We start from the raw sequence: 14,973 nt of genomic DNA, 5'->3' as shown, positions 1-14,973 counted from the left end.
ATTGATCACTGGTATGGTGTTATAATAGTATTGTAGAAATTTTCATGATAACAATATTGGACCTATTTAAGACATGTAGCTTGCTTTTTTGGAGGAAACAATGGGGCAAGTTATAATTTAGCTGCTTGGATTATCTGCCAGTAGGTTCAATAATAAGACTGACATCCTAGGATATCTCAGATGAAATATACCCCAAAGGAAAGATTTAAAAAGTGATTGTTTTTATTCTATTTCATTTAAAAATAAATGTATGTTCTATCCCCTTATATAAAGGGAAATGTTGCACAATCAAACAAAATACTAAGATATTATTAATACAAGATGCGTTCATCGCAAAAATCTTACGAGGTATGTTGTTTCCCCCATTTTACAGAGGAAACAGAGGCACACATTAATTTACCCAAGGTCACACAGCTGGAGCTGGTATTCAAATCCAATCAATGTGGCTCTACAGTCAGCTCTTAAGTGTTTTACAAAAGTATTATTTTTCCTCTTTGAGCAAACTTGAAATTTACATGAAACATTGAGATGATCTGTTTCTCTTAAAATTTTAATTATTTAAATTTAGGAATCTCAAACAGTGATAGTTTTGGCTTTTTAAATAACCGGTTTTAGGGTCTTTTGTTACTTTCTTAAAGCTTGATATTATTAATAAGACTTGCAAAAGCATCAGCCTTCTAAAATTTAGTTGTATTCCTGAGACAGAGAAAATTTCTACTGCCTTTATTATGTTAATAATAGTTAATAATAGTATACTCTGACCCAACAGTTCAAAGCACTTTAAAATGTAAGGTTGTTATTCATGTTATTGTTTATAATAATCATAAGTTAAAAACATCCAAAATAATTATCAGTACAAGAAAAGACAGGTTAAATAAATAATGCTACATCTACAGTGTGATACTATGCTACCAGTAGAAATGACAAATATATACTAATATAAAAAGATATTTGATATATGATATATTGTTTCAGTGAAATTCAGGTTATAGAATAGTATGGCCCATTGTAAAGTTAGTTATATGTAGAGATGCACACTGAAAAGTCTAGAGGGATATTTATCAATATATTAACTGTGATTCTCTCAGGATAATAGGATTACAAATGACTTAATTTTTCATAATTACATGTATTTCAATTTTTTACCATGAACATTTTACTTTTATAATCACAGAAAGAAAATGAATTTTTCCCTTAAAGAACAAGAACATAATATTTCCTAGGAGCAATATTATTGAGCTACAAATTAAAGCTTTCATAGCAAATGACATGAAGACTTGTATACAAAGATACAGTACCATAGAATTCAAAAGCAAAAAATAAAAACATTTCAAACAACTCTTTCTTAATTAGCTAAAACAGATTAACACAAACCTTTCTTAGTTTGGGTAAATCTAAGGAGCAAATCATGCTTAAAAGTTATACCATGGCCATCTTCATCTTATTCTCTCTATTTGTCCCTCTGCAGGTGTAGAGCAGATTCAGTGCAGCTCGCTGCAGTGAGTGAGTCAGCCATTAACTAAAATCCATTCCCCTTTCTGCTCATCCTTGCTTCTAAAACAGTGCTGTCCAATAGAACTTTCTGCAACAATGGAAATATTCTCTATCTGTGCTGTCCAATAAGGTAGCCACTAGCTACATGTAGCTATCGAACACTTGCAATATGGTTTGTGTATCCGAGCAATTGAATTTTTAATTTTCTGTAATTTTAATAAAAATTTAAAGAGCTAAATGTACCTAGTAGCTGCTTTTTTGGATAAAGATAAGGAATGTTTCTAATATTCCTAATAACACAGTGCAGTCTAGAAGACTAAAGTTATGAGCCCCAAATTAAGCTGAGTAAATGATTGCTCTATAATTCAGAGATGTCAAATTTAAAATATTAGGAGATATTTGTGTGCTTTTCTTATTGTAATTTGTGCCATTGGGGGAACCCAATAAAGTGTCATTGTTTTTGGTAAAATTAGCCACATTTCTAGTACCAAAAAGTCTTTCTTACTAGGTAATAACTTCTTAGTCATCAGCCTAAAATAATCAGTGGTCATGTCCGCTTTCATAGTTAGATAAATCTTATTTCTCTGTCTAGTTTTCTGTTATTAACAATTGTACTGTACTTTAGGTCATTAAGGAATCTTCAGAATAAGTGGCCTGGTGCGATGGCCATGATAGATGAGTGTTTCTTCCCTGGGCCTCTTTGCCAACTAATAGCTACTTTTCATATTAAATGCAAACATTTCAACAGGGAAAAAATTTATATATATTTGTATATACATAACATACACATTTATGTTTCTATACTATGTATTATATAAATTAGATGTGTGTAATATATAAATTATTAATAAACTTGAAAAATGCTCAACTCAGTAGTCAGAGACATACAAATTTAAATGTAGGTAGTATTTTTTTTAACTATCAAAATGCAAACTTTTCAAAATTTGTAATACCTTCTTTTGGCAAAGTAGAGGGAAACTGTTACTCTCATATATTGTAGGTAAATGGATACAGCTATTTAAAAGGCAGTTTAAATCTAACAAAATTAACATAACATTTCTGCTTCTGGATGCTTGAAATATTCATTCACCAAACACACTCAAAGACACACGGTATATGCTAGCATGTTCCTGTAGCACTGTTGTTAATTGTACAAAATCAGCAACAATTTAAATGTCCAGTAGAGGAATGACTATAGTACATCTTCAGCAATTCAGAGAATAAAGATCTTTATGAACTAATACAGAAAGATCTCTGAGTCATGTTGCAAAGCAAGTTATAAAACAATACGTGTACATCTTACTAAAACCTATGTTTTGTAAGTATATCTAATTAGCTAAAATAGAGTAACATAAACTTTGCTTAATTTAGGTAAAATCTGAGAAGCAAATCATGCTTATGAGGAGTTTTACCATGGACACCTTCAACTTGTTCTCTGAGGTTGTCCCTTTGTGGGCATAGAGCAGATTCGGTGCAGTTCAATGCAATCAATGAGTCAGCCATCAACTAAAATCCATTTCCCTTTCTGCTCATCCTATGTAGAAAAAAAGCCTGCAAGGATACACATCATACTGCTGTGACTGTTGACAGTGGTCATCGCTAGGGAAAAACAGCAGGTTTGGAGTGAGAAGGTAAAAGGAGCTTTTATCTTTTAAGTTCTTGTTTGAATCTTTGTTTACTCATATTCTCATGCTTGTACTTAAATTTAAATTTTTTTAACAAATCCAGATCAGTTTTTCTCAAAATGCTAAAATACTAACTTTTCTCACTGTATATAATTAAGTATATGTGCCCCTTTCAGAATACATTAATGTGTTTAGATGGATGTTTAATAAATAATATATGTTGATGAAAAGGAGAAAAATTCTATTTGTTCAGGTGACCTAAAACTACCATTTCGGAAAACAAAATGAATAGCAACCTGGATTCTATACAGGAAAAGGATACAGGCTTCTCTGCTTTCAGATATGACATTTTACCTTTTGTAAATAAATCCAACCCACTCCTAGGAGAGCCACTAGCCACGTGAAAAAAGATGAGAATCTGATCACAGATGAGAATCCAAAGAGTCCAGGTACATAGTATGCAGCAGAAAGCTAGTCCCAGGTTCCTTGGAATCTTAGACATACTATTAGAATCTTAAACTAGCAGTCCAGAAAATTCTCAGTCTTATTCTGTAAGATATTTCTACCATTCATAGTATACCCACGTAGCTGTCTGTTCCTATACACCTATGATACTCTAACTTTAAGAATTTGGGGAACACAGCATTGTTAGACCAGTAAGGGAGGGTATGGGTTTGCAAGTCATTACTGACATTTAAATTCTGCCCCCCTCGGACAAGTACTTGATTTTTAAAGAGTTTTCCTATCCTTATCTCTAAGATACAGAGTAATATCTACCCTTCTAGGTTGCTGAAAAGATTAGCAATAAAGCATGTAAAACACCTCAAACAGTAGTGCTCTATCTACTCAAACAGTGATCTATTTTAAAGTGATTATCAAGAGTCTAACACAGGTATGAAAAGTTTTTATTATCAGCATAGTACAGTATTCAAGGGTTTTATCAAGCAGTCTTCAAAATATATCCTCCAAGGAGAGCAAGTCTTTTTTGTGGGATACATACATGCGTACCATGACTAGGAAGGACCTAATCTCTCCTTTTTACTACCCTCCTCTTTTCTCTCTTCCTCTTCCCTCTCTTTACATTCAGAAGCTCCTTCCTTAAATCCTAAGCAGTCCTTGCAACTGATCAGTTCAGTGCTGTTTTTTCCTCTTTATAAAATGGTTAGACTTTGCCAAGACTTCTGTTTCTTCATAGAGGTTTTCCATTTTTTTTCCTCCACATGGCTCTTTTTATTAATTGACTCATATTAGGGGAAGGTCAGTTTGCTGGGGATAAGAAAATGTTGAAAAACACAGCAAATAAGACACAAGCCAAATAAGCAGCAATTGCTGTCCAAAACCTTGGGTCCTTCAGCAGTGCTTTATCAAAGCAGCTAAACACGGTGTAACCTATGGACATTCCAGCAAATCCACCAGCAATGTGAGCTGCAAAAGACACCTTTGGATAAAAGGGGAGAAAATGGAAATAAGTGAAGAAAATGCTAATTGCATATTTCAGTTGCATTTCTCTTACTCAGACACCAATACCATCACAGTCAAACAAGAGACCTAAAAATCTGGAGAACCAGCGGGTTAGGCTAAAGAGACACAAAACTCCATATGCACAGAGAGGAGATGCTCTAAAACATGCGAAGCTAAGTCGTTTTCACCCATTCTCTGAGTACACAAGACAGAGCCATTGTTTCTCATTCTTCTTGATCATCAGTGCATTTAGGATGGTTCTATGTAATGCCAGCCAAGAGAATAGGAGTTGAGTCGCCCTAAGGGATTTCTATGGAAACATCTGATCCCATGTAAGTGGGATGTCAGAATTAAAACACAAGTCATAACATACACGCAAATACTCAAACAGAAACTACCAAATTCAAAGACTAATCCCAGCAAAACTGGAAATCTTTGTCAGTTTTTATCACAAATTTATATGGACCCAAATTTTCAGTCCACTGTTTTTCCAGTCCACTTTTTATTCTCTGAACAGGGCTTCTCTCCTGTTTTGGAATAGCTAGCAAGATGGCAGGTGCAGTGGAGTTGAGCCCATTGGTCAGGGATATGAGAGAGTTAAGTGAGAAGGACAATCCAAAAGTCTGATTTCCTTAGGAATTCTCTTAACTTCCAAATGGAAATCTGACTGCCATAAATCACAGAGTGGTAGTCCCTACCTGATGACTCTTTTTGATGGGTTAAAAAAGGAAGAAACCAAACTCACCGGAGACCCATTTGCAGGGACAAAGAACCTTCTGTAGAGAGCAAATCCCATGTCTGATGCAACTAGAAGGAAAAACACCCTGATGAAGCCCCAGGATCTCCATAACAGTACACCCAATGTTTTTGGTTCCCATGATAATAATAATAGCTAATATTTATTGAGACTTACTCTGTGCCAGGTGCTGTCCTAAGAGCTCTACATGTATTAACTCATTAATCCTTCTAACAACCCTATGAAGTAGATACTATCCCATCTTAAAGATTTAGTCATCCAAGTATTTATTGACCATCTTCTATGTGCCAGGCATTATTCTAGGTGTTAGATATAGAGCAATGGACAGCTGAGACAGCACTACCTCATGGAGCTAACGGTCTAGTGGGTGGGAGGCAAACAAGCAAGTAAAACATACAGTTTTATTGTCAAATGGTGCTAAGTGCTATGGAGAAAATACAAAGAGAGGGAAAAGAACTGGGAATGCCAGGTATAAGATGTGATTTTTTTTAACAGGAGAGTCAGGAAGGATCTCTCTGAGAATATGACATTGGACAGAAATAAGGGAGCAAGCCATGCTGATATTTGAAATAAGAGTCTTCCAGACAGGGGGAAGAGCAAGTGCAAGTCCCTTAAGGCAGGAATGTGCCTGGTATGCTTGAGGAACTCCAAGGCAGTTGACAGTTAATCTGGCTGAACCGGTGGTTTTCAAAGTGTGGGTTTCTCCAAGGCCGGCAGCCTCAGCAGCATCTGGGAACTTACTGGAAATGAAAATTCTCAGGCCCACCCCAGATCTATTGAACCAGAAACCTTGAGGGTGGGGCTCAGCATTCTGTATTTTAACAAGACCTCCAGGTCACTCTGGACTGAGTTATGGATAAAGTGGTAGGTGATGAGATCTGGGCCATTGTAAGGACTTTGACTTTGAATGATAGGAAGCCTCTGAAAGCTTTTGAGCACAGCAGTGACATGATCTGATGTATGTTTTAAAAAGATCATTCTGGATGCTATTAATATATAGGAAATAGACCATAAGGGGAGCAAGAGCAGGAACAGGGAGACCAGCTAGAAGAATACTATTGCAGCAATCCAAGTGAGGAATGATGGTGGTATTTTATACATAAAGAAACCAAAAGCTGAGCGCAGTGGCTCACGCCTGTAGTCCTAGCACTCTGGGAGGCCGAGGCGGGTGGATCGTTTGAGCTCAGGAGTTCAAGACCAGCATGAGCAAGAGTGAGACCCCATCTCTACTAAAAAAATAGAAAGAAATTATATGGACAACTAAAAATATTTACAGAAAAAATTGGTCTGGCATGGTGACACATGCCTGTAGTCCCAGCTACTCCAGAGGCTGAGGCAGGAGGATTGCTTGAGCCCAGGAATTTGAGGTTGCTGTGAGCTAGGCTGACACCACAGCACCTATCCAGGGTGACAGAGTGGGACTCTGTCTCAAAAAAAAAAAGAAACCAAGACACTGAGGCTCCACTCTCATGCACCATGCTAATTGCCTCATTACCATCAGGAGTACTGAAGTTGAACCATGAAAGGACATTCTCCAACAGAACCTTGAGAGCCAGAACTTAGACATTCTTTAAATAAGTCAGATCTGTGTTGCAAAAGGAGCTTCCAGTTTCTTGGCCTAGAAGAACCCTGCCCTACATGTAGGATGCTTAGAAACATCTCTTGCAGACAGCACATTCCACACCCATCCCCCAATTCCCTGTGCTCTACTTAGTGAGCCACTGTGTCCTAGGAGATGGAAAGGCCTAGTCCTTGCCTTTGGGAAAATAGCATCAGGATCACGTGTTCTGACTAGTTCCCCTTTCAATACTGTATTGATGTTGAGGTCACTGGACAGAAATTGAGGTCGAGGAAGTACTCAATATTAATTTCATCGTAAATGACTATCACAGAAGTGCTGGATAAATGAGGCTGTATCATATTTTCAATCTGTTGTGTTTCCTGATCCAGTGTAAATAATATACGAATAGGACTATGAAAGTAGGAGAAAACCACTGCCAGGAACAGGGCAGACTTACCCGGAAACTGTTACTTTGGTCTGGTCTTCCACAATAGGAGGCCTCCTCTCAAAAAAGTCTTTGTAACCATTAGCATGTCAGTATCTGGTTTATCTTGCCCCCTTCCTATATCTCTCCTGGCTCTCTCCTCTTTCTGCTTCCCAGGAGAGTTTGCTTCTAGGCTGCTGCAGCCTCTAAACTTGAACATATCTTCCCCACCTGAAAAGCCCGTATTCCAATAAACCAAATCATTGTGCTCATTAAAAATTTGACCCTCATCTTAAGAGAATTACCTTTATATAGATTTTGTAAAGGATGAAAATGTGAGATTTCTTTAACTTTTCCCAAAGGAAAGCTCAGTTGCTTAGTTAGAAAACACATGCCTCAAATGACCTTGATGAAGGAAGATCCTTAAGGCCAATCATCCTTCAAAATTAAGAAGAATATTTGCCATTTAAAACAAAACTAAACTGTATACATGCGTCCAAGGAAATGTGTCTCAAAAATGTATTTGTATTTTATTAATCTGATGTGAGTCATAACTCTCCTCATTTTCAATAGGAGGTGAACCAGGCCAAAGAACTTTTAGAAATGACATGTGCCAAAAATTGAGGAAAGTTAATGCTAGCATGTCTTGCTTCCTCAGTGAGATATTTGTAGGATATAATAAAAGTACATCATTCAGTGATTTTATTACTTATCTCAAGAATGACATAATATTACACAAACTATCGTTTGAGATACCTTGGGCATGAGGAAAGGGTTTTTACTCCAACATTGAAAAGTATTAAAGAACAGTATTAAGATCATTTCCCCATTATGGGTATAGGGCTTATTTTATAAAAGGCATTCATAATTACCTAAAAGAAGCAGACTGACTGAAGACCCAGATGACTTGTGTCACAATATTTTTTTGTCAAATGATTCGTCCCTTGGTCCTGGTTGTGACTCTTAACAAATCAGGAGGCAGCCCTGCTCCTACAGTGACTCTCCTGTCACCCAGATACTTGTTCTCCCTTCTCTGCTAACAATTTTCCCTTATCTTTTGGATTCCTTGTATAGAAAAAAAAAATTATCTACAGTATGGTATAAGCTATGAACAAGTGAATTATTTTATATCAGGATGAAATATTGGAGTTTGTACAAATAAATTGTTCATAAACTAAATTTAGTCTCTTTTCACAGAGGTAGTTCCTCAGTTCCTATAATGTGGATAATTGAGCTCTTGATACCAATTAGCAAAATCATTTTTTCTTCCTATGTGGACAGCCAGAATCTTAGGCTTTATCACATAACCTCTGCCTTGGCTTTCAAGTCTGACCCCAGGGTCTGTCTGTCTCCCTACAGCTCTCGTGTGGGTACAGCTTCAACTGGAGCAGGTCCATAAACACAAGTGACTGTCTCACCTCCGCTCTTGTTTTCTTCTACCTTGTAGGGCCTGCTGTCATCCAAAGTGCCCCCTTACATTCAGAGTCAGTAAACTTCCACCCCCCTCCCCAGATTGAGCATCCTTCCTAAACTCCTTCAGCTTGAAGTGCTGGAATTCTTGGAGATTAGTCACCCTCCTGGTTTCTGGGCCTCTCACTTCCTAGACCCTCTACTCTCTCATCTTCAGTCCACAGCCACCACTCCATGTTTATATACTAGATCAGTTTTGTCTTCTTCATCCGAAAATTTAGAAATTGAGGAAGAAGATAGATCATATGAGTGGTTTCCAAGCTTTCCCTTTGTAGGAAAATATATATATATACAAATTCCAATATGTGAAAGAGAAAGTCTAGTATACAAAACTTAAGCGAAGATATTGTGGCTGAAGTAGAGGGAGTGCCTAGAGCTCTATTCCCTTGGCTTCCCCCCACTTCAGAAAGACACAAAAAGCAAAAGCATCATGTAGCCATGTCTAGGAACTACCCCCAAGGGTCTGTGAAAACTCCTCCATTTACCCCTTTCTGCTTAAAGCTAGAAGGCTGATAGTTCTTTCTGACTCTAGGCTAGCAATCGTCTTACCATCTTCTATGTTAGTGTTCGGGAGATGTGAAAAGCCCTTCTGAAGCCTGAACCAATAAAATTGAAGGTATTAGAAAAGTTGATTATGTGAAATGGATCATTCTTATCAAACCCAAATAAATCAGAGTTGAGGGGCTAGGGGGCAAAAGAATTCAGGGTACATAGCAAAGCTCTAAGAATTGAATTTGCTGCAAGCCCAGCTGCTGAAACTACCTGCTCTAACCTCAAGACCAGTTTTACCTAATAGCTGCTGAAATGACTTGCCACAACTTTAAGACTATTTCTTCCTACCACCGTCACTCACCAATCACAGCTTGCCAGCTCTCAAAAGCTGCTCTAGTCCCAATAGTCTTTCTTTCAAAACAACACATAACATATCTCTTTCTAATAAAACTCCGAGCCTTTTCTTCCTTCTTTGGAAATACCAAAGACCACCCAGGTCTATGTGTATGCCCCAAATTTCAATTCAATGATTCCAAATAAAACATTTAATTTACAGATTCATCTCTATATTTTGTTTTGACTTCAACAGTATAAAGTGTTCCCAAAACACACTTACTTATAAGGATGATGATCAGTAGTCTGAAAATTCCAAAGGCAGGAATCATTTCTCGAAAATTCTTGCAAAGAGATAAATAATAATCATAAAAGCTATCTATTGGTAAGTGAAACCCCACTACTAATCCCTCTTTAGCTGCCTTTCATTTAAAATAATGTTTCAGTTTACAATGTTTGCAAATCAAAGCATGAGTGTAATAGCCAAGCTTCCAAATGTATTTAGAAAGTACAATGCTAGTACACTTTGGAGAATAAAATGAAACAGGATGTTTAATTTCATGGTATAAACTAGACAACAATTTATTAGATGGTGATAATCTAAATACAAGTAATATAAAATCAACACTTAACATGTCAATAAATAAATAGGTAAAACCCAGCCAGGCTAGGTCATGGCTGTAATGCCAGCACTCCGGGAGGCCAAGGTGGGAGGATCGCTTGAGGCCAAGAGTTTGAGACAAGCCTGGGCAACATTGTAAGACCCTGTCTCTACAAAAAATTTAAAACTTAACTGGAGTGGTGGCGCGCACCTGTAGTCCTAGCTATTTAGGGGGCTGAGGCAGGAGGACCACTTGAACACAGAACTTGGAGATTGCAGTGAGCTATGGTCATGCCATGGCACTCCAGCCTAAGCAACAGAGCGAGACCTCGTCTCTAAAAGAAAAATAAATAAATAGATAAATAAGGAGATAAATAAATGCTGTCAAGCTAAGTTTGATGAAATTATTTCCAGCCAGGCTCAGTGGCTCACACCTGTATTCTAGCACTCTGGGAGGCCAAGGCAGGAGGATTGTTTGAGCTCAGGAGTTCGAGACCAGCCTGAGCAAGTGCAAGACTCTGTCTCTACTAAAAATAGAAAAATTAGTCACACGCCTATAGTCCCAGCTACTCGGGAGGCTAAGGCAGGAGGATTGCTTGAGACCAGGAGTTTGAGGTTGCTGTAAGCTATGCTGACACCACGGCACTCTAGCCCAGGCAATAGAGCGAGACTCTGTCTCAAAAAAAAAAAAACCAAACAAAAAAATGAAATATTTCCAAGGTTTTTGGTTAATATCATTCATTTGATACCTCTTCATCCTCTTTCACGGTAGTTAGCAAAGACTTAACTAAAATTTAAGTGTTACCTAAATTTTTTGAGATAATTTCAAAAGTATTGAAAATGTTGGTCAAAAACCACTGTTTGATTTTAGCTTTGAAAATTTTCAGTCTAGCTTGCAGTATACACCTATGTGTCACTAGAGAACTGCTGAGTCAGACATTTCTACTTTACTGAGTTAACTTCTCCCTTCCCTTTCGAATTATTAACTCTCTTCCCAAGGAGTAAAGATGCTGAAATATTCGTATTTATTCTAAATCAATTATTTTCAAATTCTTGTGACCATGATCTATAGTAAGAAATTATTTGCATAATAACCCAGTACACACATAAATCAACAGTACTTATCCTTATTACATGTGGTATAGATACACACTGATTTTTTTTAATTTTGTTTAATTTTTGGCAGCAGTCCCTTAAACCAAATTTATATCCATTCATGGGTTACAATGCAATGTTTAAAAACCATTTTTCTAAGTGATTTCTATGTTTGGAACAGTTTTATAATTGCCTGACATTTTTCTTAGTACAGTAATTTTAAAAGTATTCCCAAAAGGTTAAAGGGTTAAGAACTAATCAGGATTTTAGCCTGTTTTAAAAAGTGGTTGGCATTCTCGCATACTGTCATGGGAGTGTAAAATGAAATGCCACCTTTGGAGGGCAATTTGGGATATCCATATAAAAATTTAAAGCCTTTTGTTTTTAGACAGGGCTTCACTCTGTCACCGAGACTGGAGTACAGTGGCATGACCAGAGCTCACTGCAACTTCCAACTCCTGGGCTCAAGCAATTTTCCTGGCTCAGCCTCCGTAGTAGCTAGGATTGCACCATGCTCAGCTAATTTTTTTATATTTTGTTGAGACAGAGTCTCACTCTGTTGCCCAGGCTGGTCTCAAACTCCTGGCCTTAAGCAATTCTCCTGGCTTGGCCTCCCAAAGTGCTGGGATTATAGGCATGAGCCACCATGCCAAGCCAGTTTAAAGACTTTATCCAGTAAATCCACTTCTAGAAATTTATCCTACAAAAAAAAAAAAAAATCACACAAATGAAAAAAAAAATGTAAAAGAACATTTCCTACAGCATTATTTGTAACAGTGAAAAGCTGGAATCAACCCAAATCTTTTTTAATGAAAGATTCATTAAATAAATCATGATGCAGCTATTAATATATAGAGGATTCTATGGAGCACCTGCAAAGACTGAGGGGGATCTCTGTGTACTGACGTGGGTAGATGGTCAGGATACTCTATGCTAAATGCAGAACGATATAAGGGTGATTCCATTTTGTAATGTTAATATCAGTAGGATTTTGAGTACACATAGAAAAAGGTCTGAAAGAATATATATAAAACCATCAACAACCTCTCTTCAACCCGCCCCCCCCCCCCAAACTTTTAACAAATACTATATTGGGGACCTTGACTTTCTGGTTTATTTTAAATTTTACATAGTACCCATTACTTTTGAGATCAGAAAAAAAAAAGATGAAATATGAAAGGAAAATTCTGGTGGGCATACGATTCTCAGAAAATGAATGCTCGGTAAATTTTTGTTTTTTAAGAGACAGCGTCTCACTGTGTTGCCCAGGCTGGAGTGTAGTGGCCGTTCACAGGCACGATCATACTGCACTGCAGCCTCGAACTCCTGACCTCAAGCGTGACGACAGGCACGCACCACCATGTCTGGCTTTCAGTAAATATTGATAAATGACAGTTCCCTGAACCAAATAACAGTTTTTGTTTTTTGTCTTTCTTGTTTTAATAAAAAGCCCATAGACTTCATCTCCAAAGTTCTTACCACTAGAACATTCATAAAATAGCCTCCCATCAGAGCATAGACTCCTCCTGAAGCACCCACAAGAGATTTGAGTGGGTCAAATATGGAGCTGGCAAGGGATCCTACAGAAATAAAACACAAAGAATCAGACATGACTGTAAGAATATGCAAGATAAATTTTTCTAATCTAAGATAAAAGTTTGGGAAGTTTGGTCTATTATCATATTAACAAACACCAAATTCATTTTATCCCTTTCATACTGTAGAAGTACAGCTATGTAAGCTAACTGCTACAATTTTTCTGAAACATTAAATGTTCATTAGAAACCAATTTAATAATAACAAGAGCACAGACTCTGGAGCCATAATTACCAGCTGTGTGACCTGAGGAAGTTATTTAACGTCTCTGTGCCTCAGTTTCCCTACCTACAAAATAGAGCTATTAATAGAACTTACCGCAATGGATTACCAGGGAAAGTAAATAAATTGATAGATGTGTTGTGCTTAGAATGCTGCCTAACATGTAATATATACTTGTTAGCTGTTGTTTCAAAATATCCTACATGTTTAGTCAAAACAATCAAAATACCTGAGACATTCCAACATTTCATTATCTAATGGCTATCTTTCTCTTTTTTTTTTTTTTTTTTGAGACAGAGTCTCACTCTGTTGCCCAGGCTAGAGTGCCGTGGCATCAGCCTAGCTCACAGCAACCTCAAACTCCTGGGTTCAAGTAATCCTCCTGCCTCAGTCTCCCAAGTAGCTGGGACTACAGGTGTGTGCCACCACACCCAGAAAATTTTTCCTATTTTTGTAGAGAGAGGGTCTGGCTCATCCTCAGGCTAGTCTTGAACTCCTGGCCTCAAGCCATCCTCCCACCTTGACCTCCCAAAGTGCTAGGTTTACAGGCATAGGCCACTGCACCCACCTTCCCAGCTTTTTAAGTATGAATTTATAAGAGATATTGCACCATTTTCAGGAGCAAAATCACATAATGATAGAACAATTTCCAATTACCAGTTTTGAAAATGCCCTTTGCATAGCATAAGTATTTTTGGAAAAGCAGTTATTTTCTCTCTCCTTGAGAGAAAAATGCTATCATGTTCTCAAAGGGACATATTTTGTGTTTGTTTTTCTCAACAACACCTGTTAGGTAACATACCACCAAAAATCTTTTGTTATCACAGAAAAAAGACAGCAAATTCAACACCCTTGTTTTGTAACAGAAAAATGCATAAACTATTATAATTTAAGTCAACAACTCTTCTAAGTAATTTGCCATAAAATAATCAGCAAGTCTCTGGGAGGTACAAAAGATTTTTGTAATAACTCCCTTACTCAAGATGTCCTTTCTTTCTTGTAAGGATTACCTTGTTTATTTAACCAGGCACATAGGAACTGCAATAAATCCTACAGCACAAGAGGGAACAAGCCAATGAGGGCTTTCAGTTCCTGTGTCTTGTGGAACTCCCACCCTACCCCCAGGAAACTGCACATATTTAAGTGACACATAAAGACCAAAGAGGGCCCTATGTCAATCTGTGTATTTCATATTAGTTCTGCTTGATTTCTTGCACAATTTTTAGAAATAAATGAATTGATAAAAAGCATCTACAAAAAACCTACAGCTAACATTATACATAGTGGTGAAAGACTGATTGCTTTCTGCCTAAGGTCAGGAACAAGGCAAGGATATCTGTTCTGCCCACTCTTATTCAACATAGATAGTGTGGATGTGCTAGCCAGCACAAGAAGGCAAGAAAAGGAAACAAAATGCAAACAGATTGGAGACGAAGAAATAAAACTGTCTCTATTTATAGATGACTTGATGGTTTGCTGATGACATGGTAAATCCCAAGAAATCTAAGACAAAATAAACAAACCAAAAAAAACCTTAGGACCCTAATAAGTGAGTTCAGGAAAGTTGCAAGATATAAGATCAACATATAAAAATCAGCCAGTTTGGTGGTGCACACCCATGGTCCCAACTACTCAGGAGGCTGAGGCAGGAGGATCGCTTGAGCCCAGGAGTTTGAGTCTAGCCTGGGCAACATAGTGAGACCCCATGTCTAAAAGAAAAAAAAATCAATTCTGTTTCTGTGTACCAGCAATGAACACATGGACACTAAAATTTAAAATGTAATACAATTTAGGAGATCTAAATAAAAGACATACTGTGTTCATGGATTGAAAGACTCAACA

General features: G+C 37.3%; 1 protein-coding gene across 4 annotated transcripts in view; it reads right to left on the bottom strand.

Annotated features, from left to right (window-relative positions):
- Positions 1-4,006: 4,006 nt before the first annotated feature.
- RHBDL2 (rhomboid like 2) overlaps positions 4,007-14,973 on the bottom strand; it is a 52,887-nt gene continuing 41,920 nt past the window's right edge. For 3 of the 4 annotated variants that reach the window (XM_045548203.1, XM_045548201.1, XM_045548202.1), the window contains exons 5-8: positions 12,793-12,893; positions 9,901-9,961; positions 5,326-5,387; positions 4,007-4,557 (exon numbers count right to left, since the gene is read on the bottom strand). In XM_045548203.1, the coding sequence (XP_045404159.1) occupies positions 4,378-4,557; positions 5,326-5,387; positions 9,901-9,961; positions 12,793-12,893 (404 nt within the window). In that variant the 3' untranslated portion in view covers positions 4,007-4,377. The remainder of the gene's footprint in view (positions 4,558-5,325; positions 5,388-9,900; positions 9,962-12,792; positions 12,894-14,973) is intronic. The other variant, XM_045548204.1, reaches the window with a different exon arrangement.

This window comes from Lemur catta, chromosome 3 (assembly GCF_020740605.2).
Source record: "Lemur catta isolate mLemCat1 chromosome 3, mLemCat1.pri, whole genome shotgun sequence".
NCBI classification, from domain to species: Eukaryota; Metazoa; Chordata; class Mammalia; order Primates; family Lemuridae; genus Lemur; species Lemur catta.
Note: the sequence above shows the minus strand (reverse complement) of the source record. Positions and strands in the feature narration are given on the sequence as shown.